General features: G+C 38.8%; 1 protein-coding gene across 13 annotated transcripts; it reads left to right on the forward strand.

The window, feature by feature from the left end:
• The first annotated feature begins 1,422 nt into the window (after positions 1-1,422).
• PRPF3 (pre-mRNA processing factor 3) lies at positions 1,423-20,333 on the forward strand. Of its 13 annotated transcripts, XM_070292237.1 has the most exons (19): positions 1,458-1,560; positions 2,381-2,437; positions 2,731-2,822; positions 3,813-4,003; positions 5,371-5,501; positions 6,729-6,824; positions 7,460-7,606; positions 8,911-8,994; positions 9,216-9,436; positions 10,095-10,401; positions 11,075-11,241; positions 11,987-12,066; positions 13,880-14,023; positions 14,724-14,823; positions 14,996-15,109; positions 16,346-16,464; positions 16,732-16,815; positions 17,843-17,904; positions 19,975-20,333. In XM_070292237.1, the coding sequence occupies exons 7-19, from the start codon at positions 7,589-7,591 to the stop codon at positions 20,119-20,121; spliced, it is 1,647 nt and encodes a 548-aa protein (XP_070148338.1). In that variant the 5' UTR covers positions 1,458-1,560; positions 2,381-2,437; positions 2,731-2,822; positions 3,813-4,003; positions 5,371-5,501; positions 6,729-6,824; positions 7,460-7,588; the 3' UTR covers positions 20,122-20,333. The 13 variants fall into 13 exon arrangements, with proteins under 13 accessions (XP_069430294.1, XP_069430323.1, XP_069430316.1 ...); XM_069574193.1 differs by lacking the exon at positions 6,729-6,824 and having other exon boundaries at positions 1,423-1,560; XM_070292236.1 differs by lacking the exon at positions 2,381-2,437 and having other exon boundaries at positions 1,445-1,560.
• The last annotated feature ends 6,035 nt before the right edge of the window (positions 20,334-26,368 follow it).

Below are 26,368 nucleotides of genomic sequence, written 5' to 3' on the forward strand. Positions count from 1 at the left end.
GGAGAATTTTGCGCATTACTTTACTAGCGTGAGATGAGTGCAACCATGTAGTTTGAACATTCTTTGGCATTGCCTTTCTTTGGGATTGGAATGAAAACTGACCTTTTCCGGTCCTGTGGCCACTGCTGTTTTCCAAATTTGCTGACATATTGAGTGCAGCACTTTCACAGCATCATCTTTTAGGATTTGAAATAGCTCAACTGGAATTCCATCACCTCCACTAGCTTTGTTCGTAGTGATGCTTTCTAAGGCCCACTTGACTTCACATTCTAGTATGTCTGGCTCTAGGTGAGTGATCACAGCATCGTGATTATCTGGGTCATGAAGGTTTTTTAACTATGATTACTCCATTATAATTTCAATTTTTCATCACCTGTAAAAATATAGTGGCCATTAAGTAAGATGAGGGAGACTCTGTTGGGAGCTGGTTTGGGGTGGATGGTGGAGGTTAGAATCAAGAGTTTAGACTTCGTCATGTAAGTTTAGGACCTCTACATGTATAGTTATATACCAAGCAGCTTTACTGAACTCTCTGAGAAGTAGTGTCACTCTGTGGTCTTCACAGCAACCCTATGAGGTGGATTTTTTTTTTTTTCTTTTACAGTGAGGAAACAGCTTAAGGAACTTGCCTAATGTCACAGCTAATGAGTGGGAGAGCTGGAATATAAATACAGACGGCTTTAAAACTCATGCTCTTGCTTAAATCATTAGGTAATACTGAATCTCAGTGGATGCATGACATATAGTAATGGATAGTCATTATTTGTTCTGAGAAAGAATGGAAGGGGGAAAAAAAAACACTAAAAGGGGGGAGGGGCTACCATCTTCAGAATCCTATACTCGCTTTTCCTGAGTGATCTCTGACACCACTGTTAAGTTAGGGACAAAAGCTAAGGAGGGGATGCTAGGGATCACAACTCTCGGAGGGTTTACTTTGTTTTAGAAAGTCCAGGTTTAGCCCCAAAGCAGAAGCCCTGCTTTTAGTTCTAGCATAACCGTAGTGCACTTATTCGCCACACTAGGAATACTACCGGTGAAAGTGCAGGTGCTCAGTCGTGTCCGACTCTTTGCGATCCCATGACTGCAGCCTACCAGGCTCTTCCATCCATGGAATTTTCCAGGCAAGAGTATTGGAGTGGGTTGTCATTTCCTTCTCCAGGGGATGTTCCCCATCCAGGGATCGAACCCAGGTCTCCTGCATTGCAGGCAGACGCTTTACCGTCTGAGCTACCAGGGAAGCCTGGAAGGAATACTACAGGCAGCCCAATTTATGCTTCAGGTAACACTAACGTTTGCACACCTTTACCTGGGGAAACCAATGAGGCGAGGAACTAGCAAACGTTAAACTTTAGGGCTCCGCTACGCATGCGCTCCCTCTTTGGGGGGAAAGTAGCCACTACGGCTGCGCGAACCGGCGGCCCCACCCTCCCTCGTCACGCGTTGTGGGACCGCGGCGTGGCGGCGGCCTTGGCGGTAGAGACGGCAGGCCAGAGGGCGGCCAGAGGGTTTCCGGTTCCGGTGTAACGTTCGGGCTCCGTCTCAGGGGCTGAAGTTTGTGAGGTGAGTAGTGGCCCGGGGCCCGGAGAGGGTGTCCTGTTGTCCTAGTGATTGGGGTAGGGTTCAGTTCGAGAGAAGGACAGAGACGGGAAGGTTCAGCGGAAAGGAAGCTGAGAAAAGAACAAGGTTCTGTGGGAGAACGGGTTGGAATGAGGTTGTTGAGAGGGAAAGGGCGGGGGCGGGAAAGGGACGAGCTGAGGGGACTAGCCCTGAGATGAGGAGTTGGGGTAGAACAGGTGAGTAGGGGGCTGGTTAGAGAGACGGAAAGAGCAAAAAAGAAACGAATGGGAGTTTCAGGGATGAAATTCGACTTGTAGCAAAGAACACAGAGAAAGGAAATCCTTCAGAAGATTAAATTCTGTTCCCTGCTCATTCAAAGATCATTCTGCCTTCCTCTCCTTCCACACCAGAACCACACCCCACCCCTACCCCACGCAGTTACTGTTGAACAATTGATTAGTGACAAAGCTCATTACTGTTTGGAACTTTTATTTTGCCTATTGGCTGTTTAGTTTGCACGTTATCTTATGGAGAAATGGGTTGAAGTTATGTACATTTGTTAGTATAGTGCTTGGGCACACCTTTCATCTAATAGAGTGATGCCCCATTTGTAACTCTGGATTTTCAAATTGTTTACCCTTTCTAGCCTATGATTCAGTTCCAGTGGAACATAAGTTCTGTTAAGGCAAGAATTCCTGTCTTGTTCACCGTTGTGTGTATCCTCAGCACTCAGTAGGCTGCCTGAAACTTACTAGGTTTGCAGTAAATATCTATTGAATGAATTAAGTGCCTTATAAGAATGACAGTTGTCCTCATTTTGTAGGATGAGTGAACTGAGGCTCAGAGGGATTACTTGTCAGAAGGCTGGTAAATGTTAGAGGTGCGTGTGAGCTCTTCACTCTATGGTGTCTGAATGTGCTTCTTTTGAGCAATGCACAGTTAACATGTTGAGATTGATAGGCTATCCTGCTATCTCCTGATGGGTAAATAGAGCCACTGCAGATTTATTCATATTACATGTCACTGAGGCACAAAATACTACACCCCTAGTTTCATGACTTTAAGCTACTAGTTTCATATGGTTATACCAAAATTACATACAGTATTTAGCAATAGGTCTTCTGGAGGATAAACCTGCCAACAATTAGAAGTTAATCAAGCTGTACCTTTTAGGGAAAAGATGTCTTAAAACATCTTGAAAAATTGACACCCAGATCGAACCCTGATGTGTGGCACTTCTGGGAGGAGGTTAACTTGGAATTGAGGTCAGTCTAATTTATTGTCTTTTAGACAATATGGAGAAAATTATAGAAATAAAATTTTCTTTCTGCTCATGTAGAGTTTTGAGATTTCAGTAGGAGATAAGACTGTAAACATGAATAAAGTTTAAGAATTGTACCAATTTGCATTAAATAACAGATTGTTGTAGAGTCTTGTATGATGGTTACTCTATTAAGCTAAAAAGTAGATGAATAAAGGTGAAAAGAGTACATCCAAAATGAGGGTAATCTTTTTTTAAATTAATTTTTATTGGAGTATAGTTGCTTTACAGTGTTGTGTTAGTTTCTACTGTACAGCAGAATGAATCAGCCATACATATACATATATCCCCTCCCTTTTGGACTTCCTTCCCATTCAGGTCACCACAGTGCATGAGGGTAACCTTTTCTGAACTGAGGGATTATTTATGACGGAGACCCTGTAGAACAAAAGAAAAGGATCTGGGTACAGAATTCCCACTGGGATCACAATGAATACAGAGAAATGTGACAGAACAGTCTTGAGGATTAGGAGCTTTAATGTAAGATGTAACCCAGATAAGCCATCTCTTGTGTCCCTTAAAAGAAGCCCTGGGTTAAGGAATGCCTGCCTGGAAGTAGGAAGAATAGAAACGTTGGCCTGTGAGTGGGCTTTTTCAGTCTTGTTTTCATGTTATATGTTTGACAGTCCTTGTTGAATATGATAATCAGAAAAGAAGCTGGAACTCATTTCTCAGACTAGGTTCTTCCCAAGGGTTGTTTGTTTATTCCACAGATTTCATTGATTAGCTGATGATATTACTGAGTTAGGGTTAAAAAACAGAATGTAGTTCTTTCTGTTTTGAAGTATAAGTTGAGAGTATTTGGCTTGAAATGAAGTTAGAGGAACTTGCCCAGGATTGAGAATAGCAGTGGGGAAAGCATTCCTGATATATTAATCATTGCCTGGGGTCCTTTTAGTCTTTTCCTGTCTTCTAACTACTGATTTCTTTTTAGGTGCAGTATTGAATCCTGTTTTGAGCTATCCTCCTTTTCCCAAACAATGGCGCTGTCTAAGAGGGAGCTGGATGAACTGAAACCATGGATAGAGAAGACAGTGAAGAGGGTGCTGGGCTTCTCAGAGCCCACAGTGGTCACGGCAGCCCTGAACTGTGTGGGGAAGGGCATGGACAAGAAGAAAGCAGCCGGTACGTGGGAGCTTCCTGAGTCTTTTGGGCTAACATGTTAGATGACTGCAAATGCTGCCTTGAACTTCCCCAAAATTCTCTATGTTAGGAGCATCTGAAAAAAGGTCAGGCCACATTTTATTTTCTCTTGCATTATAATTGTTGTTGTTCAGTCTCCAAGTTGTGGCCGACTCTTCATAACCGCATGGACTATAGCACACCAGGCTTCCCTGTCCCTCACCATCTCCTGGAGTTTACCCACGTTGATGTCCATTGTATTGGTGATGCCATCCAACCATCTCATCCTCTGTTGGCATCTTCTCCTTCTGCCTTCAATCTTTCCCAGCACCAGGGTCTTTTCCAGTGAGTTGGCTGTTTGCATCAGGTGGCCAGGGTATTGGAGCTTCGGCTTTAGCATGAATCCTAAATAAAATACTCAGGATTGATTTCCTTTAAGATTGACTAGTTTGATTTCCTTGCTGGCCAAGGGACTTTCAAGAATCTTCTCCAGCACCAGGGTTGGAAACCATTAGTTCTTCAACTGTCTGCCTTCTTTATGGTCCAGCTCTCAACAACCATACATGACTACTGGAAAGACCATAGCCTTGACTGTATGGACCTTTGTCAGCAAAGTGATGTCTTTGCTTTTTAACACACTGTCTAGATTTGCCATAGCTTTCCTGCCAAGAAGCAAATGTCTTTTAATTTCATGGCTGCAGTCACCATCTGCAGTGATTTTAGAGCCCAGGAAGAGGAAATCTGTCACTGCTTCCACCTTTTCCCCTTCTATTTGCTGTGAAATGATGCGGCCAGATGCCATCCTCTTAGTTTTTTTAATATTTAGTTTTAAGGTGGCTTTTTCACTCTCCATTATAATGGAAATAGCCTAAATAATTAATTTTTATTTTTCTTTTTTTTTAATACTATTTGTGACATATTTTGAATCTCAGACTTATTTCCTTTGACCGCTGCACCGAGTTACCTAAATCATATTTACTTAGGAAATATGCTAAGGTCAGATGGGTATATTCAAGTCAACATCTAAACGTATAGACGTCTCTATAAAATACATTTAAAAAGTTGAAGGAGGTAGATTTTGTTAATGGTAGTCTCTTCCAGCTTGCAGTTTAGGAAAAGTTATAGAGGTTATTCATCCTAAACTTTGACGCTCAGCCTAAACAGGTTGCTCTGGCTCTGCTACTTCCGACTCCAAAAAATTAAAACTGTATTTTTATCTCATGGGGCAAAATCATTCAGTGTAAGAGAATTTATGAGAATCCTACAAAAAACTTAAGAAAGCATTTCCCTCCCTCCTAGGCATAAAATTCCAGTGTTGGTATCTGGACGAAATACCTTTTCAACCTTGCCACCTCTTTTTTTCTTGTCAGACCATCTGAAACCTTTTCTTGATGATTCTACTCTCCGATTTGTGGACAAACTGTTTGAAGCTGTGGAGGAAGGCCGAAGCTCTAGGCATTCCAAGTCCAGCAGTGACCGGAGCAGGAAACGAGAGCTAAAGGTAGGTTATGGTTAACTATCTGATGAGTATTGTGAATGGTAACAAAATTGCTGAGCTTACCTGGCTCACACTTTAATATCCATTATTAGAATACCTGATATTTAAGAGAGGTACTTAGATATAGAAGTAGAAGGGGTGACATTGTATTATCACCATCTTATGGTGATGAACTGCCTAAGTTCATGGGTTAAAATGTTCCAAGAAAACGGTTGCTTTGTCCTTTTTCATATACGGTTAGGAGTTTTGGTTCTTATGTTTCCCTAAATCTCCTTTTTTAAAAAATAAATAAATTGATTACTTTAAGATTTTATGCTTTGATTTATTTGAGGCCTAATAGATTGCTTCAGAATGTGACTTCACTGCTCCCTGAGCTATAGACCTCATTGTTCCTGCTTTTCAGATATTTCTCTGCAATGACTTACAGACGGGATACTTAAGAACTCACTTTTTACCGTATGTCCTGAGAGCCTACTCTGCTGTATAGCATATTGCCGGTCACCTGGCTCCATGAATGGAATACTTAAAGGGACCACCATTACTCCCTTACTTTCTTCACTTTTTATCTGGTAGCTACTGATTGGTCATGGTCTCTTTCAGTATTAACAGTGTCAAGTAGCTGATCTATCTCTTTTCTTTGTCTGTCTCTTAAAATCTTTTCTGTGACTTCCATCAGACCTTCAAAGTGCTTTTGATTCCTTGGCTATCCTTTTGCTTTTCCTGAGGCACAAGAGTGAATAAGCTGTGTCTGTTTGGTCCCTGACCCAGCTGTGGAACCAAGGGAAATAGAGATTTGTGTGCTGTTTGTGTTTAGGGTTTTGCAGGGTGATCAGAAGAATGAAAGATAGTCCTTGCCTTAAAGGAATTTACAGTTCAAGGGTTTAGGGATGGGAGGGCTGAACAAAATACAGTCACAAAATTATAAAATCCAAGTAGCAGTTTTCATGGAAATTTTAAGGTTGACTATAAAGTTTCAGACTTAGTTGAATTTTGTTACACTTAAGGAGAAATTCACAGATCTGTAGAGTGAAGATTATGTTTTTGGTAGGACATGCTACTGTATAAGTGCTGAGGGCCTGCTACAAATAAAGTGACTACATTGGGTGGGATTAATAAAAATGGTTTATTGAAGGAAATCTAGGTAGCCTTGGGAGTTGGGTCCCATTTTGGTCCATTCAGTCCCCATCCCACACAATATATTATGGGAGAGTCCTTTTTCTTGAACTGTAGGAGTTCCAGGAAGCGCTCGCCCCTGGCCGAGGATATGTCCTTGCAAAACACGAGCCCTCCTAGTGAAGAGGGGATGTCACCCAAAGCCTACCACCGGTGTGTACATTTGCTTTTTCCCATTGTCCCTTCCAGTTGGCCACTCTTGGTCCTGTTAAGTTCATCCTGCAAATTAGTCAACATATTTGAGTTCCCATTGTTAGATGAGAACAAAGTGTTATTGGGGAATATTGAAGAAGAGAGAAAACCCCTATCCTGGAAGAGCTTAGATGCTAGTTGGGAGAAAGTACATAGTGACATTGAAAGACTTAACACTTGGCAAGCAAATATCAACAATGTAATTTTACCTAGTATGAACCAAGTTCTTAAGTGCTACAAGGATGTGAAACAACAGTATAATCAGAGTGGGATGAGATTATTAATGAGGAAAACTTCCTGGAGGAGGTGAGTTTTAGGCAGGGTTTGGATTAGGGGAAAAGTTGAGGGAGATAATTACAAATGTGGGCAGTAAGATTTGCAAAGACCTTGGGATGGGAACATTTATAAGAATATGGGGATGAAATTTGTTTGACTGGAGTAGGAAAATAATGAAGTTGAGATGGGTGAATGGTCCATTTGGTGGAGGGTATAGAAGACTCTGGGAAAAGCCACAGAATACTGATAAGGACTAGAATTGTTCTTCCCTTCTCCCATGGGCAGGGATACAACTCTTCTTTCACCTTGGGTTCCCTTAGGAAGTGTTTGGTGATGACTCTGAGATCTCCAAGGAATCATCAGGAGTAAAGAAGCGACGGATACCTCGTTTTGAGGAGGTAGAAGAGGAGCCAGAAGTGATCCCTGGGCCTCCCTCAGAGAGTCCTGGCATGCTGACTAAGCTCCAGGTTAGTAGTTAAGAACTGGAAGCAGAGGTTTTGAGAGCTGAAGAAGAAAGAGATGGATTTACTGTGTCCTTAATTTAAACTAAATGTTAGCATTGGGAAAACTTTCTTTTCTGCTTTATGTTTCATCATTTCTTGGTTTAACCAGGAGAGATTCCAGTTGAATGGAGAAGGAAATGGCAACCCAGTCTAGTTTTCATGCCAGAGTAATCTCATGGACAGAGGATCCTGGCCGGCTATAGTCCATGGGGTCGCAGAGTCAGACATGACTTAGTGACTGAATAACAACAACAACAGCCCAGTTGAAGGCTATTGAAATAGCATTTTGAGCACCTATTATGTTTCAAGGAAGGTGTGTTACATACATCATTTGCTCAGATATCTACCTCACTGTGTCATTAAGAAAATTATTGAAATAAGTAGAACTCAGCATGATGGCAGAGAAGAATTTCCAAATAATATAATGCAGAAAGCTTAATCCACTTAAATAATTTCAGATTGACTTGGTATTGTTTTTAATAGAAATTATCTGTGTATTTAAAATGGGCATTGTTTAAAAATTCTGATACCATATAAATAGTAAATATTTTCAGAATATACTTTTTGCGTTTTAAACTATGTAAATATGTCACTATTTAAGAAATTGTTAAAAATAAATTTAAAAAAATAACCGTGAAGCACCTTGACAGCAGACTCTTTTGGAAAATTCAAGAAGAGTTACTGGATCATGTTCTCAAAGCTTATTTTTCTGAATTTCCTTAGGACAGAGGAAGGAATTGATGGAGACTAGGAAGCAAGTCTACATTGTGGACTCTGGTTACCCAAACTAGGAACTCAGGGACCAATAGTGTTTTTTGTTTTTTTTAAAAATAATGTTATGGATTCTATTAGTGTTGCATGCATTATTTAAATGTTCATAGTTGCCCTGTAAGATCTGTTTTTACTCCTTTTAAACACTTGGAGATTTAAGAATTAAATACCATGTTCAAGGTCACACAGGCATTAAATGGCAGAGTTAAGATTCAAACTCAGGTTTCCCTGACTCCAGAGTCTTACTCATCAAGCTGTGTTACTACTTAACATGCCAGTCCTGCCTTGGGAAGATAGGTTGAAAAATTCCAGTGATTAACTGTGTAAGCTTATCTTTACTAAATTTGCTAGCCTATGGTACAGGCAGAATATAATGGGATCATCAAAAAAATACTGGTTTCTCTAGATCTAAAAGCCCTTTGAGTTTAGGAACCTGTATGGGAGAAATAAAGAAGAGATGTTAACTGTTTTTCAACTTTTTACTCCACTGAGAGCAGATCAAACAGATGATGGAAGCAGCAACACGGCAAATTGAGGAAAGGAAAAAGCAACTGAGCTTCATTAGCCCCCCTACACCTCAGGTATTGTAACCTCTTTTCAGGTTTCTCTGAAAAGAAGACTGTTAAACACAAAATTTCTTGCCACCCACTCAAATGAGAGTCCAGAAAATGACTGCATGTTCCACCCTCAATTTACCACAGTCCACCGCTCCGTGTGTGTGTGTTTGTGTGTGTGTAAAAGAGAGAGATGTGTTTGCCTATGTTAATTTTTTCTGATTCTGATTTCTTTTTCTCTCTCACAGCCAAAGACTCCTTCATCCTCCCAACCAGAGCGACTTCCAATTGGCAACACTATTCAGCCCTCTCAGGCCGCCACTTTCATGAATGATGCCATTGAGAAGGCAAGGAAAGCAGCTGAACTACAAGCCCGCATCCAAGCCCAGCTGGCACTGAAGCCAGGTCTCATTGGCAATGCCAACATGGTGGGCCTGGCCAATCTCCATGCTATGGGCATTGCTCCCCCGTGAGTATCTATTTTATGGAACTCTTTTTTTCTGAAGCTTGAGAAGCAATAAATACCTTTGAGTGTTACTGATCCTTTTCTTCCAAGGAACTTAAATCATTTCTTAGTTTCATATTTCTTACATATGTTCAGTAAATACCAATTGAATTTATTCTCTTGGTTTCCTTGTTGCAGAGTTTAATTAGCTTCTTGTTATGAATGGTAAAACTAAAATTAAGATTATTCCTCCAGTACTGGAGCTAGGAATAGGATCAGGTCTCCTGGTTCCTAACTCAAGAGCTATTTCCATTAGACCACATTGAGTGAGACCAGATCTGAGCGTTCTCTGCAACTGGGTAAAAGTGATAGGCTTTATTTTTAGCACCTCAATTGGTTTGCCATTCCCTGACTCAAGAATTCAGGAGTAAAGAATGATAGGATTCTAACTTCTTCCCATTGTAATTTGTAAGTTCATTTCATCTGATTATACTCCATACTCAACTGTCCAGCTTCATATATTCAGTCAAGATGTTATTATTCATTGATGGGTTCATATTCCTTAGAATTTTGTAATCTAATTGTCTTTTGTGGGTTTTGATTTGTTTTTATTTTTTGTCTGTTTGTTTGCCTGCCTTATTGTTTTATATGGGATTTATTCCTCTTTTGGGCTTTTTTTCAGGAAGGTGGAGTTAAAAGATCAAACTAAACCTACACCACTGATTCTTGATGAACAAGGTCGAACTGTAGATGCAACAGGCAAGGAAATTGAGCTGACACACAGAATGCCTACTCTGAAGGCCAATATTCGGGCTGTGAAGAGAGAACAATTCAAGCAGCAGCTAAAAGAAAAGCCATCAGAAGACATGGAATCTAATACCTTTTTTGATCCACGAGTCTCTATTGCCCCTTCCCAGCGCCAGAGACGCACTTTTAAATTCCATGACAAGGGCAAATTTGAAAAGATTGCCCAACGATTACGGACAAAGGTATCTGGCTTAGAATAAAATCTAGAAATTTGAAGAAGTTAGGAAGGTGACAAAGGAAACTGTATATAATCCTGAAATACTGTCAACTTAATTCTCTATATGTTTTTGGCAATTAGATAAATAAGTAGTAAAGCAATGAGTAATTTTTAAAATACTGTATTCCTGGAATACTTGATTTTTAGTGATTTGGTTTCTCAGTTACTTACGTTCTACTTAGGTAGAAAGGAAATTGAATTTGAAAATTCTCTACATACAACAATCAGTGGAGGGAAACTGTTCAGAAACCTCAGGACATCTGAGGAAAACTAGCCTGCAATTAACATTTGCTGCAGACAGTCCACATTCCTGGATAGTTTAATTGACCATATATTCAATGACTTTGACCTTCTTGTTTTCATCCTCTCAGAAGTTTTCCATAGAATTCCATTTCTGCATATTTGCTGCAGGCACGCACTGGGATAGAGGGGTGATGATGAGAGCCAAATATATGGAAATCAACCAAGTAATGAATAAAGTAAAGCAGAACAACTCTTTTTTCTTAGCTTTCAGAAAATCTGAATTTGTTGTGTTATATGTAAAGAGTTCAACAAGGGAGTGTTTTAAGATTTGGGATTCTACTGCTTCCCTATTTTCTGTGATTCCAGTTTATCTTCTTGTCTTACCTTGTCTTTAGGCTCAACTAGAGAAGCTGCAGGCAGAGATCTCACAGGCTGCTCGAAAAACAGGCATTCATACTTCAACTAGACTGGCCCTCATTGCTCCTAAGAAGGAATTGAAGGAAGGTGACATCCCTGAAATTGAGTGGTGGGACTCTTACATCATTCCCAATGGCTTTGACCTGTGAGTTTGTTGGTTAATACCTTTTAATAAGGCTAGAGTTTTAATGGGAAAGATGGTACTCATGCATTAAGTACAAATTTTAAATCTAAGCCAAATAGATAACCATATACAAGCTCCATAAAGAACATGTTCTACGGGTTGATTTTAGTTTTTTGGGTCAATCAGTGTAGGAGGATTGGACACAGATATTTTCTGCTTGCTTTATTATACATTGTTAGTGTTTTTAGCATATTTGTTTTCTTAATTACCTTCTTTTGCTACTTATAACAGATGCTTAAATTTTTTAAAGATCCAGTCCTAGAATAGAGAAAGGATTCTTAGTTGATGAGGGAGAGAATGATAAAGGATATAAGAAACATTCAGAGAGCTTTAATCATATCTGCTCCATTATTCTGATACATGACTTAAGGAGACTGTGCTTCAGCCTTTCCTTATGCTTCCTTTGTCAACCACTGTCCCAGAGAATTATTGTTACTAATGACAGAATATGGTATCTGTTAAGTGTGTTAGGGTAGAAAATGTTGAGAATGACTGGTGTAGAGAGTGCATCCAACCTTAGTGGGACCATTTTCTTATCTTGAAAATTATATGTAATCTAATTACATGTATAGATATGCAAATACTTTTAATAACTACTAGAATACACTATGGCAAGTGGATTTTTCCATTGTGTTTCTGAGATTGCCTCTCTCTTGGAATTGTCTCTACCCACATATCCTGTTTTCCCTTCTTCCTCCAATTTTAGTACAGAGGAAAATCCCAAGAGAGAAGATTATTTTGGAATCACAAATCTTGTTGAACATCCAGCCCAGCTCAACCCTCCAGGTAATGTAGAGATTACTCGGTCAAAGCTCTAGAGAAGTATTAGCCCATAGGAATTTATGTGATAATGGATGTAATCTCTGTCTGGGCTGTCTGTACTACAGCTACTATTCACACATGACTACTGAGAACTTGAAAACTGAGTTGCACTAATATAGCTGAGGGACTGATTTTTAAAATTTTTTTTTCAGTTTAAATAGTACATGTGGCTAGTGGCTACAGTATTGGACAGTGAAGCTGTTACAGAACATTGAGGTCTAAACTAGAGATGGCCTCACTGATGTATATCTGTATTTCACATTGGGCTTTTGCAGTAGTGCTGACTCCCAACTCTAGTCTAGCAAACCACCACTAAACCCCTGCCATCTTCAGTCTGCCTTGTCCTCAGCCTTTCTGTTTATCTGTTTTGTAGCAAAAGTCTGTTGGCTTAGTCAGAGGAGATGGGTTTTAGTTGTACCTAAAACCCCTGGATAAATCACTTACAATGCAGAATTTTCTCATATGTACAGATAACACTAACTGACATTCCTTTTTCAAGTGATCACAGAAGTTGCTAACACTTTGATCAGATTTGAGATGAACAGAGAAGGTTAGTTTTTACTCAGTAAATTTGCTTATCAGGATCTCTAATAAATTCAGAAAAATAGATTGAGACTTTGAGATAATAAAAAGGTAATAACCACTGAATTGTACTTAATCAGAATCTATTTAGTTGTCTTCAGTGTGAATCATTAGAAGAATGTATGGGGTTTTGTTTGTTTTAATAAATTGACTTGGGAGCCCAGAGGATTTTTCCTAATTAATCCCTGTAACTCTAAAATTAGAATTTCATCATCTTGGCCAGTGGTTTTCAAGTTGGATTCCATAGACACCTTGAGGTTTAGTAGGTAGGATCCAGATGGGGTTCTGGATACCCTCTGCCTACCCCAAATCCTCACACAGAGCAGTCAGAGCAGCTCTAATCATTTTTTCGATATCCACCACATTTCAGTTTATTAAAGAGTTCAGTTGCTTAAAGAAAAACAAGTTAGAACATGACTCATGAAAGATAAGAATACTTTTTACTCCTTTTTTTTTTTTTAGTATTTATTTGTTTGTTTGGCTGCACCAGGTCTTAGTTGCGGCATGCAAACTCTTAGTTGAACCATGTGAGATCTAGTTTTCCTGACCAGGGATTGAATCCAGGCCCCCTGAATTGGGAGCACAGAGTCCTAGGCACTGTACTACCAGGGAAGTTCCAAGAATACTTAATAAAAACATAACTGTAATACTACTATGATGACCTAAAAATAACTAAAAACAAGGTAAAGGTCCTTTTTTAAAAAAAATTTTTATTGGGACATAATTGATTTACAATGTTGTATTAGTTTCAGGTGTACAGCACAGTATATCATTTATACATAAACCCACTCTGTTTTAGATTCTTTTCTCATATAGGCCATTATAGAGTATTGAGTAGAGTCCCCTATGCTATGTAGTAGATCCTTATTAGTTACTTTATATATAGTAATGGGTATACGTCAATCCCAGTCCTCTAATTTATCCCTCTCCCCACAGTCCCTGGTAGGCTTAAGTTTGTTTTCAGCGGCTGTAACTATTTCTGTCTTATTAAAAGATAAGTTCATTTGTACTCTTTTTTTAGGTTCCACATAAAAGCATTATATATTTGTCTTTATCTGTCTGACTTACTTCACTCAGTCTGACAATCTTTAGGTCCATCTGTGTTGCTGTAAAGTTCTTTTTAATGTGATTGATACTCACTTATATCCCTGTAATATGCTTCTTGCTTTGGTATATTCATTTCTCTGCCTGACAGTTGACAATGACACACCAGTTACTCTGGGAGTATATCTGACCAAGAAGGAACAGAAGAAACTTCGAAGGCAAACGAGGAGGGAAGCACAGAAGGAGCTACAAGAGAAAGTCAGGCTGGGCCTGATGCCTCCTCCAGAGCCCAAAGGTACAGATCTTAGAGGCAGGGAAGAAAGGGTGGCAAGTTTTTCTTCCTGTCATTCTAGAGGATCTTTAGTATCTCTCTCTATTTGAATGCTTTTTGTTTCTCAGAATCATTCATTGGTTTGTCCTTTCCCAAATTTTCAACTGTCTGTCTTTATTAAATCAGGTCAACATAGTTATTGTACAGGTCATTTAAGCCTTTTTCTTAAGTAATATTGACCATATAACATTCTTACCTTCCTGGAAGAATAATAGTCTTGAAGTTTATGGAGATAGTAGTTGGAGTATTTGCCCAGAGTTGTTGTATACATAATTCTTAAGTGTTTAAAAAATGAAAATGCAATTTAAAAAACCTCACTCCTATAGTTTCCAGTATCAGTTAGTAGTATTTTGAGTGAGCACTGTTATGTATAGGATCTTTCACTAAGTGCTGCAGTGAACGTGAAAAATGCCAACAAAATTAAGTTCGTTTTCTTTCACGAATTTTCAGGCAGTGTGAATATATGTATACCAGTTATTGAGATTAATTGACCTCCCGCAAATGCTGAATTAATTAGGCTTTCAAGGTAGAAGTATTTGGAGAAAGTGAGTTTTGAGCATATTTGAAATAGGTGAACAATATGAATTGGTAGGAAGAGATTGCCAGATTACCCTAGCTGGAGTGGTGACTTAGGAGATTGATCTCTCTCAACTCTTCACTGCAGTGAGAATTTCAAATCTGATGCGAGTATTAGGAACAGAAGCTGTTCAAGACCCCACGAAGGTAGAAGCCCATGTCAGAGCTCAGATGGCAAAAAGACAGAAGTAAGTGCCATGGGATTGGGTGGAAACCCAGGGCAAGTACCTTTCCCGAACTCTTCTGGGGGATCCATATTTGGAGGGAGGGGAGAGTTCTCCGTTGCTCTCTCTTTCCCTCAGCCCTGCTTCTGATCTTCAATGCCTTTCTCACTTGTGGATGTCCTTCCTGTCACGACAGAGCGCATGAAGAGGCCAATGCTGCCCGAAAACTTACAGCAGAACAGAGAAAGGTCAAGAAAATTAAAAAGCTTAAAGAAGATATTTCACAGGGGGTACACATATCTGTATATAGGTAGGTGTCCAGACTGGGCCAGCCTTTCCCTTAGAAATACCAAAACATTTTCCAAGTGCTCAAGGCAGAATCACTGGTATAAAGCATACCTAACATCAACTCTACTCTCTTTAATGATCCTGGTATACATCAAGAGCTAGTAGATCTTTTACAGCGATGAGGGTTAAAAACTTACTCTTCTGTCTTTGAGGTCTTAGTGAGCTAATGTTAGTTCTGAAGAATGAATGTGAATATGCTTGTTCAGGTCAAGATGTGAACTAAGGCTCATTCATTCTTTATGAAGCATAAAATACTCTTTTTCTAGGAAACATTAAAAGTTTTTTTTCTCAGTTGACTGTATCCTTATCCTAGTGTATTGCAGTAATCCTTTTATTTTCCACTCCAAAATGGACTTTATGTGTTGTAATTATTTTCCCTGGTGGCTCAGAGGTTAAAGCGTCTGCTTCTAATACAGGAGACCTGGGTTCGATCCCTGGGTTGGGAAGATCCCCTGGAGAAGGAAATGGCAACCCACTCCAGTATTCTTGCCTGGAGAATCCCATGGACGGAGGAGCCTGGTGGGCTACAGTCCATGGGGTCGCAAAGAGTCGGACACGACTGAGCAACTTAACTAACTATTTTCTACCATTTGTGTTGATTTAATGTTTTCATTTTACTCTTTTATGTCAAGTATATATATGTCTTTTATTTAGATGTGCTCATGTTTAGTAACTAGTTCTTTATTATAGAAATGGTACATTATTATAAAAGTAGTGAATGCTTACTAAGATAAAAAACATTCTAGCAATAGAGAAGGACACTTACTGAAAAAGTCCCCTTCCTATTCTCTGGTCCTCAGGACCACTCACTATGGGTAATTGTCTCTAACAGTTTTTCGTGTATTCTTATAGAAATTTGCATGCATAGCATTGTGACTACTTTACATTATAAGCATCTAGAGGGCAAAGAATTTGTTGATCTTTATATTGTCAAGAATAGCTCTCCTTCGTTCTTAGAGTAAATTTCGATTACCTGCTACTTTGTAAAGTGTACTGTGCTAGACTTTGAAGAAGTTTAAGCCATTAGAAATACTTCTAGATTCATCAATTCTACCTTTCAAGCATTAGTCTATTTGCCTCCTCCAAATGCCTTTGTTTTTAGAAAGAAAATTATTTTGGACCCATCTTTATTTGCCATTCCATTCAGTCAGCTACTGATGCTAAAATGAAGCCCGTAACTAAACTTTCCCTTCTCCAGAGTTCGAAATTTGAGCAACCCAGCCAAGAAGTTCAAGATTGAGGCCAATGCGGGGCAGCTGTACCTGACAGGGGTGGTGGTACTGCACAAGGATGTCAACGTGGTAGTAGTGGAAGGGGGTGAGTCTGAAACACGTGAGGCAACTAGGCCTTGGAGTGACGAGCCTGGTGGGGAGAAAGGAGGAAAAGATGGCACCTTAGAGTCACACCTGTGTCAAATATCTTGGGCCTCTGTTTCTTTATTTACTGAAGTAGAAGAACCTAAGATGTGGTTCCTGGGATTGCTTCAGCTACCATATTAATGTCTGAGCGTTGAGTGAGCTCAGAGGTTCCTTCTACCCCATTGTCTTCCACAACTCTGGCAAAATTCTTCTTCTCTGTTTCTAGGCCCCAAGGCCCAGAAGAAATTTAAGCGTCTCATGCTGCATCGGATAAAGTGGGATGAACAGACATCTAATACAAAGGGAGATGGTGAATGGGGGTTAGAGGGGATTAAGTGGGAGGTGGGTGGGATGGTACTTGGTCCATTCATCTATTCCCTCTAACACTCTTGCAGATACTAGATAATGTTCAAGAATTTTAGAAAAACCCTTTTGGACTTTAAATATGCTAGACATTCATAAAGTATTTACTGTATGAATATTAGTTATTCTCCTGCCTGTCCTGTAAGGCCTTTCTACTGGCTGGTTTCTCTGTTAGCCCAGAATCTGGATACTGGCTACATGAGTACATTTAGTTTGTGAATTTTCAGCAAGCTGCACGCTCATATGTGCATTGTCTATATTGTATAGTTTTTTGATAAAAAGCTTTTTAGAGGATTGAAGGCAAAAAAAATTTTTTAGACCAAAAAAAGTTCTGCTTCATTCAGAAAAATATACTTTTCGTTTCCCCACGCTTATCTTGTATATATTTGTTTGACATCCTCCTGGCCATCATTCTTCTATCATAATTTATTCTTCTGTTCTTTGAAGACCTGGGTTAGCATTTACCATGTGCAGGGAACCTTATTTTTCATAACTTTGGCCTTATACTTTTTGTCCTTCCTCATTGTATTTTTGTACTTAAAGTACACTTTTTACGATAATTGACCTGTATTTTGTTTTGCAAGTGTTCTAAGATATTTTCATTCCATATATCTGCCCTTTTTCATTAGACTAAAAACTCCTTGAGAATGGACTCTATTGTTTTGGCATCTGAAGTGCTTAGGACAAGTTTTTATTGTTCTTTTATCTCCTTATTCCCAGTACTTGGCACAGCTCTTAACACAGAGTTGGTACTCAATCCATGTTTGTTGAATTAATTAATGTCCCTGCTGGATAGGAGATATCAGTCTAATTGGGGGGAAATAAAGAGTAACAAGATAGTTGATCCCAATACATGAGAAAAAGTGGTAATATTTAAAAGAATTTGGGTAGGCTTGAATACTATTTGTTTGGAACCTAAATCTTGGTGTCTAGTATAAGTCTAGAGCAAGATTTAGCTATATTGTCTTTTCCAGATGATGAGGAATCTGATGAGGAAGCTGTGAAGAAAACCAACAAATGTGTACTAGTCTGGGAGGTAGGTGATCCTCTGTTGAACAGTGAGGCAAAACTTTAGCTAATTCCTGACTATTTATAAATAATAACTAATCCCTTAAGTAATTTGTGTTTCTTTTTGGAATTCATTGTTAAGTATTTGGCAGCAAGTCCTTCCTGGTTATATTCTAGTTAAACTGATGGGTATATAGTTTATGCCATCTGGGGAAAACTATGGAAAACTGGTGGCAAGAATACAAATTCTCCGTTTATTTATTTCACAGTCATGGATATGACACTTGGAAAGAGGGAAATGAATTGTAGGATTTTTCTTTGGATATAGTGAGAGAAGTACTAGACTTAAGAGTATAAAGTTGCGGACTTCCCTGGTGGTCCAGTGTTAAGATGCTACACTCCCAATGCAGGAGGTATGGGTTTGATCCCTGGCTGGGTAACTAAGATCATGCATGGCATGGCCAAAAAAAAAAAAGAATATAAAGTTGACTAAGTTGGCAGTACCACTTACTAGCTGTGCAACTGGGCAATGAAGTAACACTTAATATGAAATAATGTTGCTTTGTCTATAAAATGTGGATATTATTTTCCCTGGCTATTGGTTTTTTTTTTTTGGTGGAAAACCTAATTATTATGTAATGATGCTTTGTAAAGTGTGACTAAATCACTGTTTAAATGGAGGATTCTTATGGTTGTACAATCCTTTCATCCCTAAAATTTTCTTAGTGAACCAGTATTAGTTCTGAAGAATGAATAAATGAGTGAATATGCTTGTTCAGGCCAAGTTGTGAACTAAGGGCTCATTCACCCTTTGTGGAGTGTAAAATATTATCCTATTTCTCCAGAAAGCATTAAAAGTTTCTTTCCTCAGTAACTGTACTCTTAACTTGATATACTGCAGTAATCCTTTATATTACCACTTCAAAATACATTTTATGCATTGTAAGTATTTTCTACCTTTGTGTTGATTTAATTTTTTCATTTTATTCTTTTAGGTTGAATACATGAGTATCTTCTAGTTTTAAAATGTGCTCATGTTTCGGAACCAGTTCTTTATTATAAAAGTAGTACTTTGGGAATTCCCTGGTGGTCCAGTGATTAAGACTCCACACTTCTGCAGGGGCCATGGGTTCAGTCCCTGGTTAGAGAACTAAGATCCTGCATGCCCCGAAGTGTGGCCAAAAAAAGTAGTATTTTAATTCAAAAGTAGTGAATGCTCATTAGAATACATTCTAACCACACAGAGCCTGACTGAAATAGTCCCTTCCAGCTCCCTGATTCCTTAAGACCACTCTATAGGTAATTGCTACTGATTGTTTTCCATGTGTCCTGTCTTATCCCAGATTCCTCCAATTTATACATACTAATTAGGTGGTAATAAGCATTATAACTGTTTCTGTGTCTCATAAGTCCCCACTTGCATATTTAATATTCCAGCCCCATCATCTCTTTAAAATTCTCTTCATTTACCTCTGAGAGTCCTCAGGAATTGTCTCTCAGATTCAGAAACAAGCCAGGTTCTGCTCTTGCCTCCTTTTTGGAATCTGGTCCCTGCAAAGCCTTTTGAGGTTGCATTTGTGACTGACATTGCAGCCTTTGGTGAGAACATGATTCCACCAAGTACTGTATCTTTCTGTTGTAGTTGTCTGCAAGTAGCCCCCCTCACGCCCATTCCTCTCTCCCCCTCGCCCCTGTATTGTTCTTTGTCATTGGGCCCCAAACCCTCCTGCTCATATGAACATTTCACTAAGTCTTGTGAAAAGAGTCCTTTTAGCCTCTAACTCCTTTCTCCTCAAAGGTCCTAGAGGCCTGGTAGGAAACAAGTTCATCCCATCTCCCGTAGTCCTTCCTGACGTACTCTTCCATCCAGGCACCAGAGCACAGAAATCCTGCATTCAATTAAAAAAACAAACCCATAGAAAGTCATGAGAACTCGGCAGATACCCAGGGGGGTAGAGGTTAGAATTGTTTTTACCATAAAATCACTTTCAGCTAGACACATTGCTACACGGTGTTACCAGGTTTTATAAGGGACTATTATATCTGATTTAAATGAGAAATTGCAGTGTCTCTATTACACGTTTTGTCTCTTTCCCAGGGTACAGCCAAAGACCGGAGCTTTGGGGAGATGAAGTTCAAACAGTGCCCTACAGAGAACATGGCTCGGGAGCATTTCAAAAAGCATGGGGCTGAGCACTACTGGGACCTTGCGCTGAGTGAATCTGTGTTGGAGTCCACCGACTGAGACTACTGCAAGCCCCTTCTCTCCCCTCTTACCTTTGTCTCTTCAGTCCTCTCCCTTATTCTACTTCCACACCCAGCCCCACTTGTGTGTGTGATCTCAGAACGGTGCCAGGCTGACATCTGGACAGAGGGAGAACTTGCTCCCTTCCCTAGTCAGCCTGGTGCTGCCCTTTATTCCTCTTATGTGAATATGATTAAAGAGTTATTTTTAAAGTCAGTATGATATTTTTCACACACTCATAGGTATCAGAGTTGGGGTCTTCAGGTGATCTTTCCTCCAGACTTCTAGCAATTGCTATGGAAAAAGAAAATTTTGTCATTGATATTTATGTATATATAAATGAATGAATGAATGAATGGATGGATGATTGGATAATGGAAACTTCTGACCTCATCTTGGAGCAAAAGTGATCAATACCATTTTCCTGAAACAGAGTGAAGAAGGAAGAAGTGGATAGAAGAGAGGGAATGTCTATCTCTTAACCTTCAGTGGGTAGTCACAAGGTTGACAGATTACTTCTGGTCTTGGCCGAATAGCATTAACAGGAAATCCCTTCCTCACGTGGGTAAATATATGAGAATGTGTGTTGTGCGTGAAATGGACACAGAGGGAGAGTCCAAGGATGATGTTATAGGTCAGTTTGTAAAATCAAATAGGATTTGAGAATTTAGCCTATTTCTTCTCTTTACTAATTAAAAAGAAAAACAAAAACAATCTTTTTCTAAAAGACAGTGTGTAGTTTCTTTCTTTACCCCCCTAAGAATCTGACAAGATGCAGTTCTGTTAAGCACTTAATGTTTTGGGGAGAATTTAGGTCAGAATAAGTGTCCAAAGAAATCCAAATTCTTAGCATAAATATCCTTCTATTTCATGTTGCCTGTTGAGGACATACTGAGAATGGATTGTACACAGGAGCCATTAGAGTTCCTTCCTGCTAACTGAAGTTTACTAGGCAATAATATCAGGGAATGAATGCTTGACCAGAAGTTAAAACAGTCTATGATATCAAATTAACCCTTTTAAAAAGTTATGTGGGGACTGCCCTGGCAGTCCAGTGGTTAAGACTCCGTGCTCCCAATGTAAAGGATGTGGGTTTGATCCTTGGTCAAGGAACTAAGATCCCACATGCCCTGCATCACAGCAAGAAATAAGTTTAAGAAGTTACATGTTTTAGGTCCTAGTTGGAGTTTAAGGCAGTATAGGAGAGTACTAGGATAAAAAAGGTGGAAAGAGACAAAGGACTTCAAAAGACCTAAAGGAAAAGCGACAACCTCCCTTTTAGAGATGAACCATAACGCAGACAGATGAGATTAGTAATTCCTCGAGCAGGAAGAAATCTTAAAAAAGAAGCCTATGTCTGTGAGACTTAGCAGCTAGAGAACTGAACTCATTTTTTATATTTCTTGATGCAAGCAAATCCAGGAGAAAACATTAGAAATAAGTGCTTTTGCTTTTATTATAATTATTACAATAATATGTATAAATAATTTATATCCAGCTTCAAAAATGTATTGTTTGCCGAAGAACTAAAAGGAGTTTTATGTTCTTTATAAACTACCCATAATGAGACTTAATCCTTGTCTTGAGTAAGTGTTTTTAAACTCCCTGTATCTCAGGATGTTGTTTTTTCGGTTTTCCTGATCCTATATTGAGCACTGCTCAGTAAGCATTATCTCTTTTATCAGAACAGACTTATGAGGAAAGTAGATCTTACAGGTGAGAAATCTGAGGCTTAGAGTAAGTAATTTGCTCCAAGGTTATGGCTAATAAGTGATAGAGTTTAATTTGAACCCAGATTTCACTAGAACCCAAACTTAGTCCCTACATACGCTATGTCATTTGTGAAATAGGTGTTAAGAACAGATGTGTTCTTTTCCGATGAATGCTGATCTCAGAATAGTTCCTATCTTGGGATGCTGTCACCACTTAAAATACCTTGTGGACTTTAGTAATTCCTTTCATAATCTGTTTTGAATATATATCTTTATAGTTAATGGTAGTTATTTGTCCTCTGTAGACTTCTAGTAAGAATTTTAAAAGTCATTTGGAATTTGTTAAGGAGAATTAAGTGATATGGTCAAGATAGATAATAACTTTCATTGTTTAAAAATGCAAATATAAAGTAATTGATTTTTCCTCCCTGTACGTGGCTTACCTTGGTGAATTTCCAGAAATATCTTGAACAATGGCAGTATCATTGTCATATGCCAATAATTATTTTGGGGTAAGAATTTTGTCATAACTTACACTGACTCATTGGAAAAGACCCTGATGATGGGAAAGATTGAAGACAGAAGGAGAAAAGGGTGACAGAGGATGAGATAGTTGGATTGCATCACCTATTCAGTGGATATGAACTTGGGCAAACTCCAAGAAATGGTGAGGGACAGGGAAGCTTGATGTGCATTAGTCCATGGGGGTCATGAAGAGTTGGACACGACTTGGCGACTGACCACCACCACCACTATTTAGCAATTAGGGTGCTTTTGCATGTTACTCAATGCAATATTACTGTAGGTAAGTATAAAATAATTTTATTCAGAGCAGAAAATGCTACTGTTCAAAAGAGAAATTCAGTTGGAATGATCAAGGAAGTTTACATAAAAGAAGCAATTCAAGATAGTTCTTGAAAGATAGGTGGAATTTTGGTAATAGAAGAGCCCATTTTAGGCAGAATTTATAAATAGAAAATTACAGATACATTTAAGAAAAAACAGTTTGGAGCCCAAAGAACCACGGAGGAAAGGTATTTGAGAAAATACTGGGGAGATGTATTGGAACCATCGTGAATGGTCTTCAAAGCTAGAGCATTTATTTAACTTGGTAGATTGTTATCTGCAATATAGAAACAAGTTTTTTGCTTGTGATTGAGTAGAGGAAAACTAGGACATTATATACTGGTAATGTATATAAGTTGAAGAGAGACTAGGAAGCTGATCATGATGCTGTTGACATAGTTGATTAGAATGGTGATGATAACTAGGTAGAAGGCAAGGGGATGGAAAGAAGGGAATTTATGCAAGACATTTTTAGGTAGAAGTCTATAGGATTTGATAACTAGGTGAAAGTGAAAGTTGCTCAGTCTTGTCTTTGCAACCCCATGGACTACATAGTCCATGGAATTCTCCAGGCCAGAATACTGCGGTGGGTAGCCTTTCTCTTCTCGGGGGGATTGTCCCAACCCAGGTCTCCCGCATTGCGGGCGGATTCTTTACTGGCTGACCCACAAGAGAAGCCCAAGAACACTGGAGTGGGTAGCCTATCCCTTCTCCAGGGGATCTTCCCAACCCAGGAATCAAACTGGGATCTCCTGCATTGCAGGCAGACTCTTTACCAACGGAGCTATGAGGGAAGCCCTTGGAACAGGTAAAATCAAAGGTAACTAGGATACCAAAGATAACCAGGATAACTTTGTAAGTGAATGCAGGTGATAAATTTAACCTTTGAGAATGAGCAGAAAGATGAGAGAAGGGCTAAAAATGGAATGTTGGCAATCACAAGTTATAAAAACTAGCAATGGGCAGAAAAAGGAGCCATTTATTTAGTGGGATCTGATTAAAAACTGTATAATAGAAGTAAAGGGAAAGAATTTTAAGAAAGATTTAAATAGCTGACATCAACATCATCATCAAGCCTTACTAAGCCAGGCAGCACTGCTTTGAACACTACATGCATTAGCTTGTTTAATAATTATAGCACCACAGATAGGTAAAGAAATTTACCTTTGGCCACTGGCAAGTAAATTGCCACTGACAGTGGCAGAGTCTGAATTTGAGCAGTCTGGTTCTATGTGTCTTACTCTAAACCATTACACTATTTAACAGAAAAGTTAAGGATTGAGACTAAACGGTGCACTGGAATTGGCAATTAACAGATCTTCACTCTTTTTTAAAAGTGTGCTTCCTCAGCACATATTTCACTGAGAAAAGAAAGCAATTGAGAATTTCTGCACATTCTCAATAAATCTATCAACCTACCAGAATTTCTACCTAGATCCTCTACCTTCCTGTTACAAGAAAGGAACTGTCTATGGACTTAACATTTGATCTATTCTCTCCCACTTACTCAAGGAAATCAATTCAGCAATTGTCCCATCTCTATAGTGTATCAGCCATAGCATCTGAGAATAGGTACATTATTTCCCATCTTAGAAAAAAAGAAATGACCTGTGAGCCCACATTTCCCTCCAGCTTCATGAAGCTCCATTACTCTGCTCCCACTTTATTTCTTGAAAGAGTTGTCTATATATGATAATGCCACTTCTCCCATTCTTTCCAGAGCCCTCTCCAGTCACTTCCTGGAAATAGCCTTTGTCTTGTCAAGCCTACCAATTACTAGTGTGTTTCCCAGATTCAATGATTATCTCAGTTCTCACGAAACCTATGCAGCAACATCTGACACAATTACTCCCTCCTTAACAGATTTTCATGACATGGCTTTCAGAATACTACTTTCTGGGTTCTCCTTCACTGGTCATTGCTTTTCTATCTCCTTCAGAACTTGCTTCTGATTGGCCAGTCCTTGGACTTTTATTAATACTTATGCTCACTCAATTTCTGGGCAACTTTAAGATCATCTCTATACTGGCAATTCTTAAATTGATGTTTCCTACCAAGACTTCTTTTATGAACTTGAGGGAATGAAAGTTTTAGACACTGCAGTGCTTTGTGACTTTCCAAAACTGAACTCTACCCGACAAAATCTTACCCTTTATTTTAATTTCTCTCATTTTCCTGGCTATGACACAAGAAGCAATGACTGAGTTCATGGAAGATACAAAAGATGTATGCAAAATCACTGCTATAAAACTATGAGGAACAGATGGCTGTGACTGGAGACCTATTTTGAAGTCTGTGGCTTACTGACTGTGAAGTAGCAGGCTTCCTAAGAAACAGCGAAGGAAGCACCTACACAGTTACTACTGTCAGGAGTGTTATGTTTGATTCTTTGTGCTTCTGTGCATGATTTGGACTCTGAGAAGCAAATAAAAATTGTTTATATTGTATTATTCAATTCTACAAAAGTTATTTAACTCATCACTAACTATGTCAATTCTGAGAAGAAAAACTGTCAATATTTGAGTCTCTAGCAGCTAGCAATTTTCTCACGTCGAATGAAAGTTCACTAAAATTTTTTAAGAAATTAATTTTTCAATTATTTTACTTTTACTGGAAAATAAGTTTTGAATGACTTTTTAAAAACTGATTACATTGCTATATGTATTTATATATATTGGTAATTTACATATGTAGTGTAATGAATTAAAACATAAATAACATTGAAGTTTGCTCAGTAAATAATTATAAAATTGTTATATATTACTAGGTTTAAATTTTTTTCATTTAAAACAATTTATTTTTTTTTTTGGCTGCTCTGGGTCTTTGTTGCTGTGCTCAGACTTTCTAGCTGTGTGTGTCTGGGGGGCTCCTTTCTAGTTGTGGTCCAAGGGCTTCTCATTGTAGTGGCTTCTCTTGTTGCAGAGCACTGACTGTAGAGCTCCAGCTTAGTCGTTGTAGCACACTGGCTTTGTTGCCCCTTGGCATGTGGAATTCTCCCTGATTAGGGATTGAACCCATGTCATTGCATTGGCAGACAGATTATTAACCACTGGACCATCAGCGAAGTCCAAAAAATTTTAATTTGTAAGTTAAAGATTTTAGTCATCCTTAATTCTGCATTGAATACAAAGTTCATTCTTATTCTTGTATAAAGAACAGATATATAGACAGTACATAAACATATACAGTATATCTATGGCATTAACATTTCATGGGGGCTGGGGGAATAGGAACAAATATCTAAGAAAAATCTTTAGGATCAACAGTTATGGGAAAAAAGCTGAGAAACACCGTTCTAGTTGCTCAGGTCTAAAACCTTGGTGCCATATTTGCCTCTTTTTTTTCTTTTTCTTTTCATATTCCCCTTAAATTCATGAGCAATCCTCTCTGGACTCTACCTTCAAACTATATCTAGGATCTGACACCACTTCTCTTTTTTTTTTTTTTATTGCCACCCTAGTAGAAGCCACCATCATTTCCTTGTCTGGATTACTGCAATAGTCTCCTTAACTGGTTACTCTGAAGTCTATTTTCAACATAGCAACCAATGTAATCTTTTAAAAAGAATGCTATGTAACTTTCTTGTTGAAAATTGCTCTGCTTAAAAGTGTTTCAAATCCCAAAATTAAAAGCAAAAGTTCTTAGAATGGACTTCCAGGCCACATGAATTCTCTCTCTTCACCTCTCAG

The sequence above is a fragment of the Ovis canadensis genome, chromosome 1 (genome assembly GCF_042477335.2).
Source record: "Ovis canadensis isolate MfBH-ARS-UI-01 breed Bighorn chromosome 1, ARS-UI_OviCan_v2, whole genome shotgun sequence".
NCBI lineage: Eukaryota > Metazoa > Chordata > Mammalia > Artiodactyla > Bovidae > Ovis > Ovis canadensis.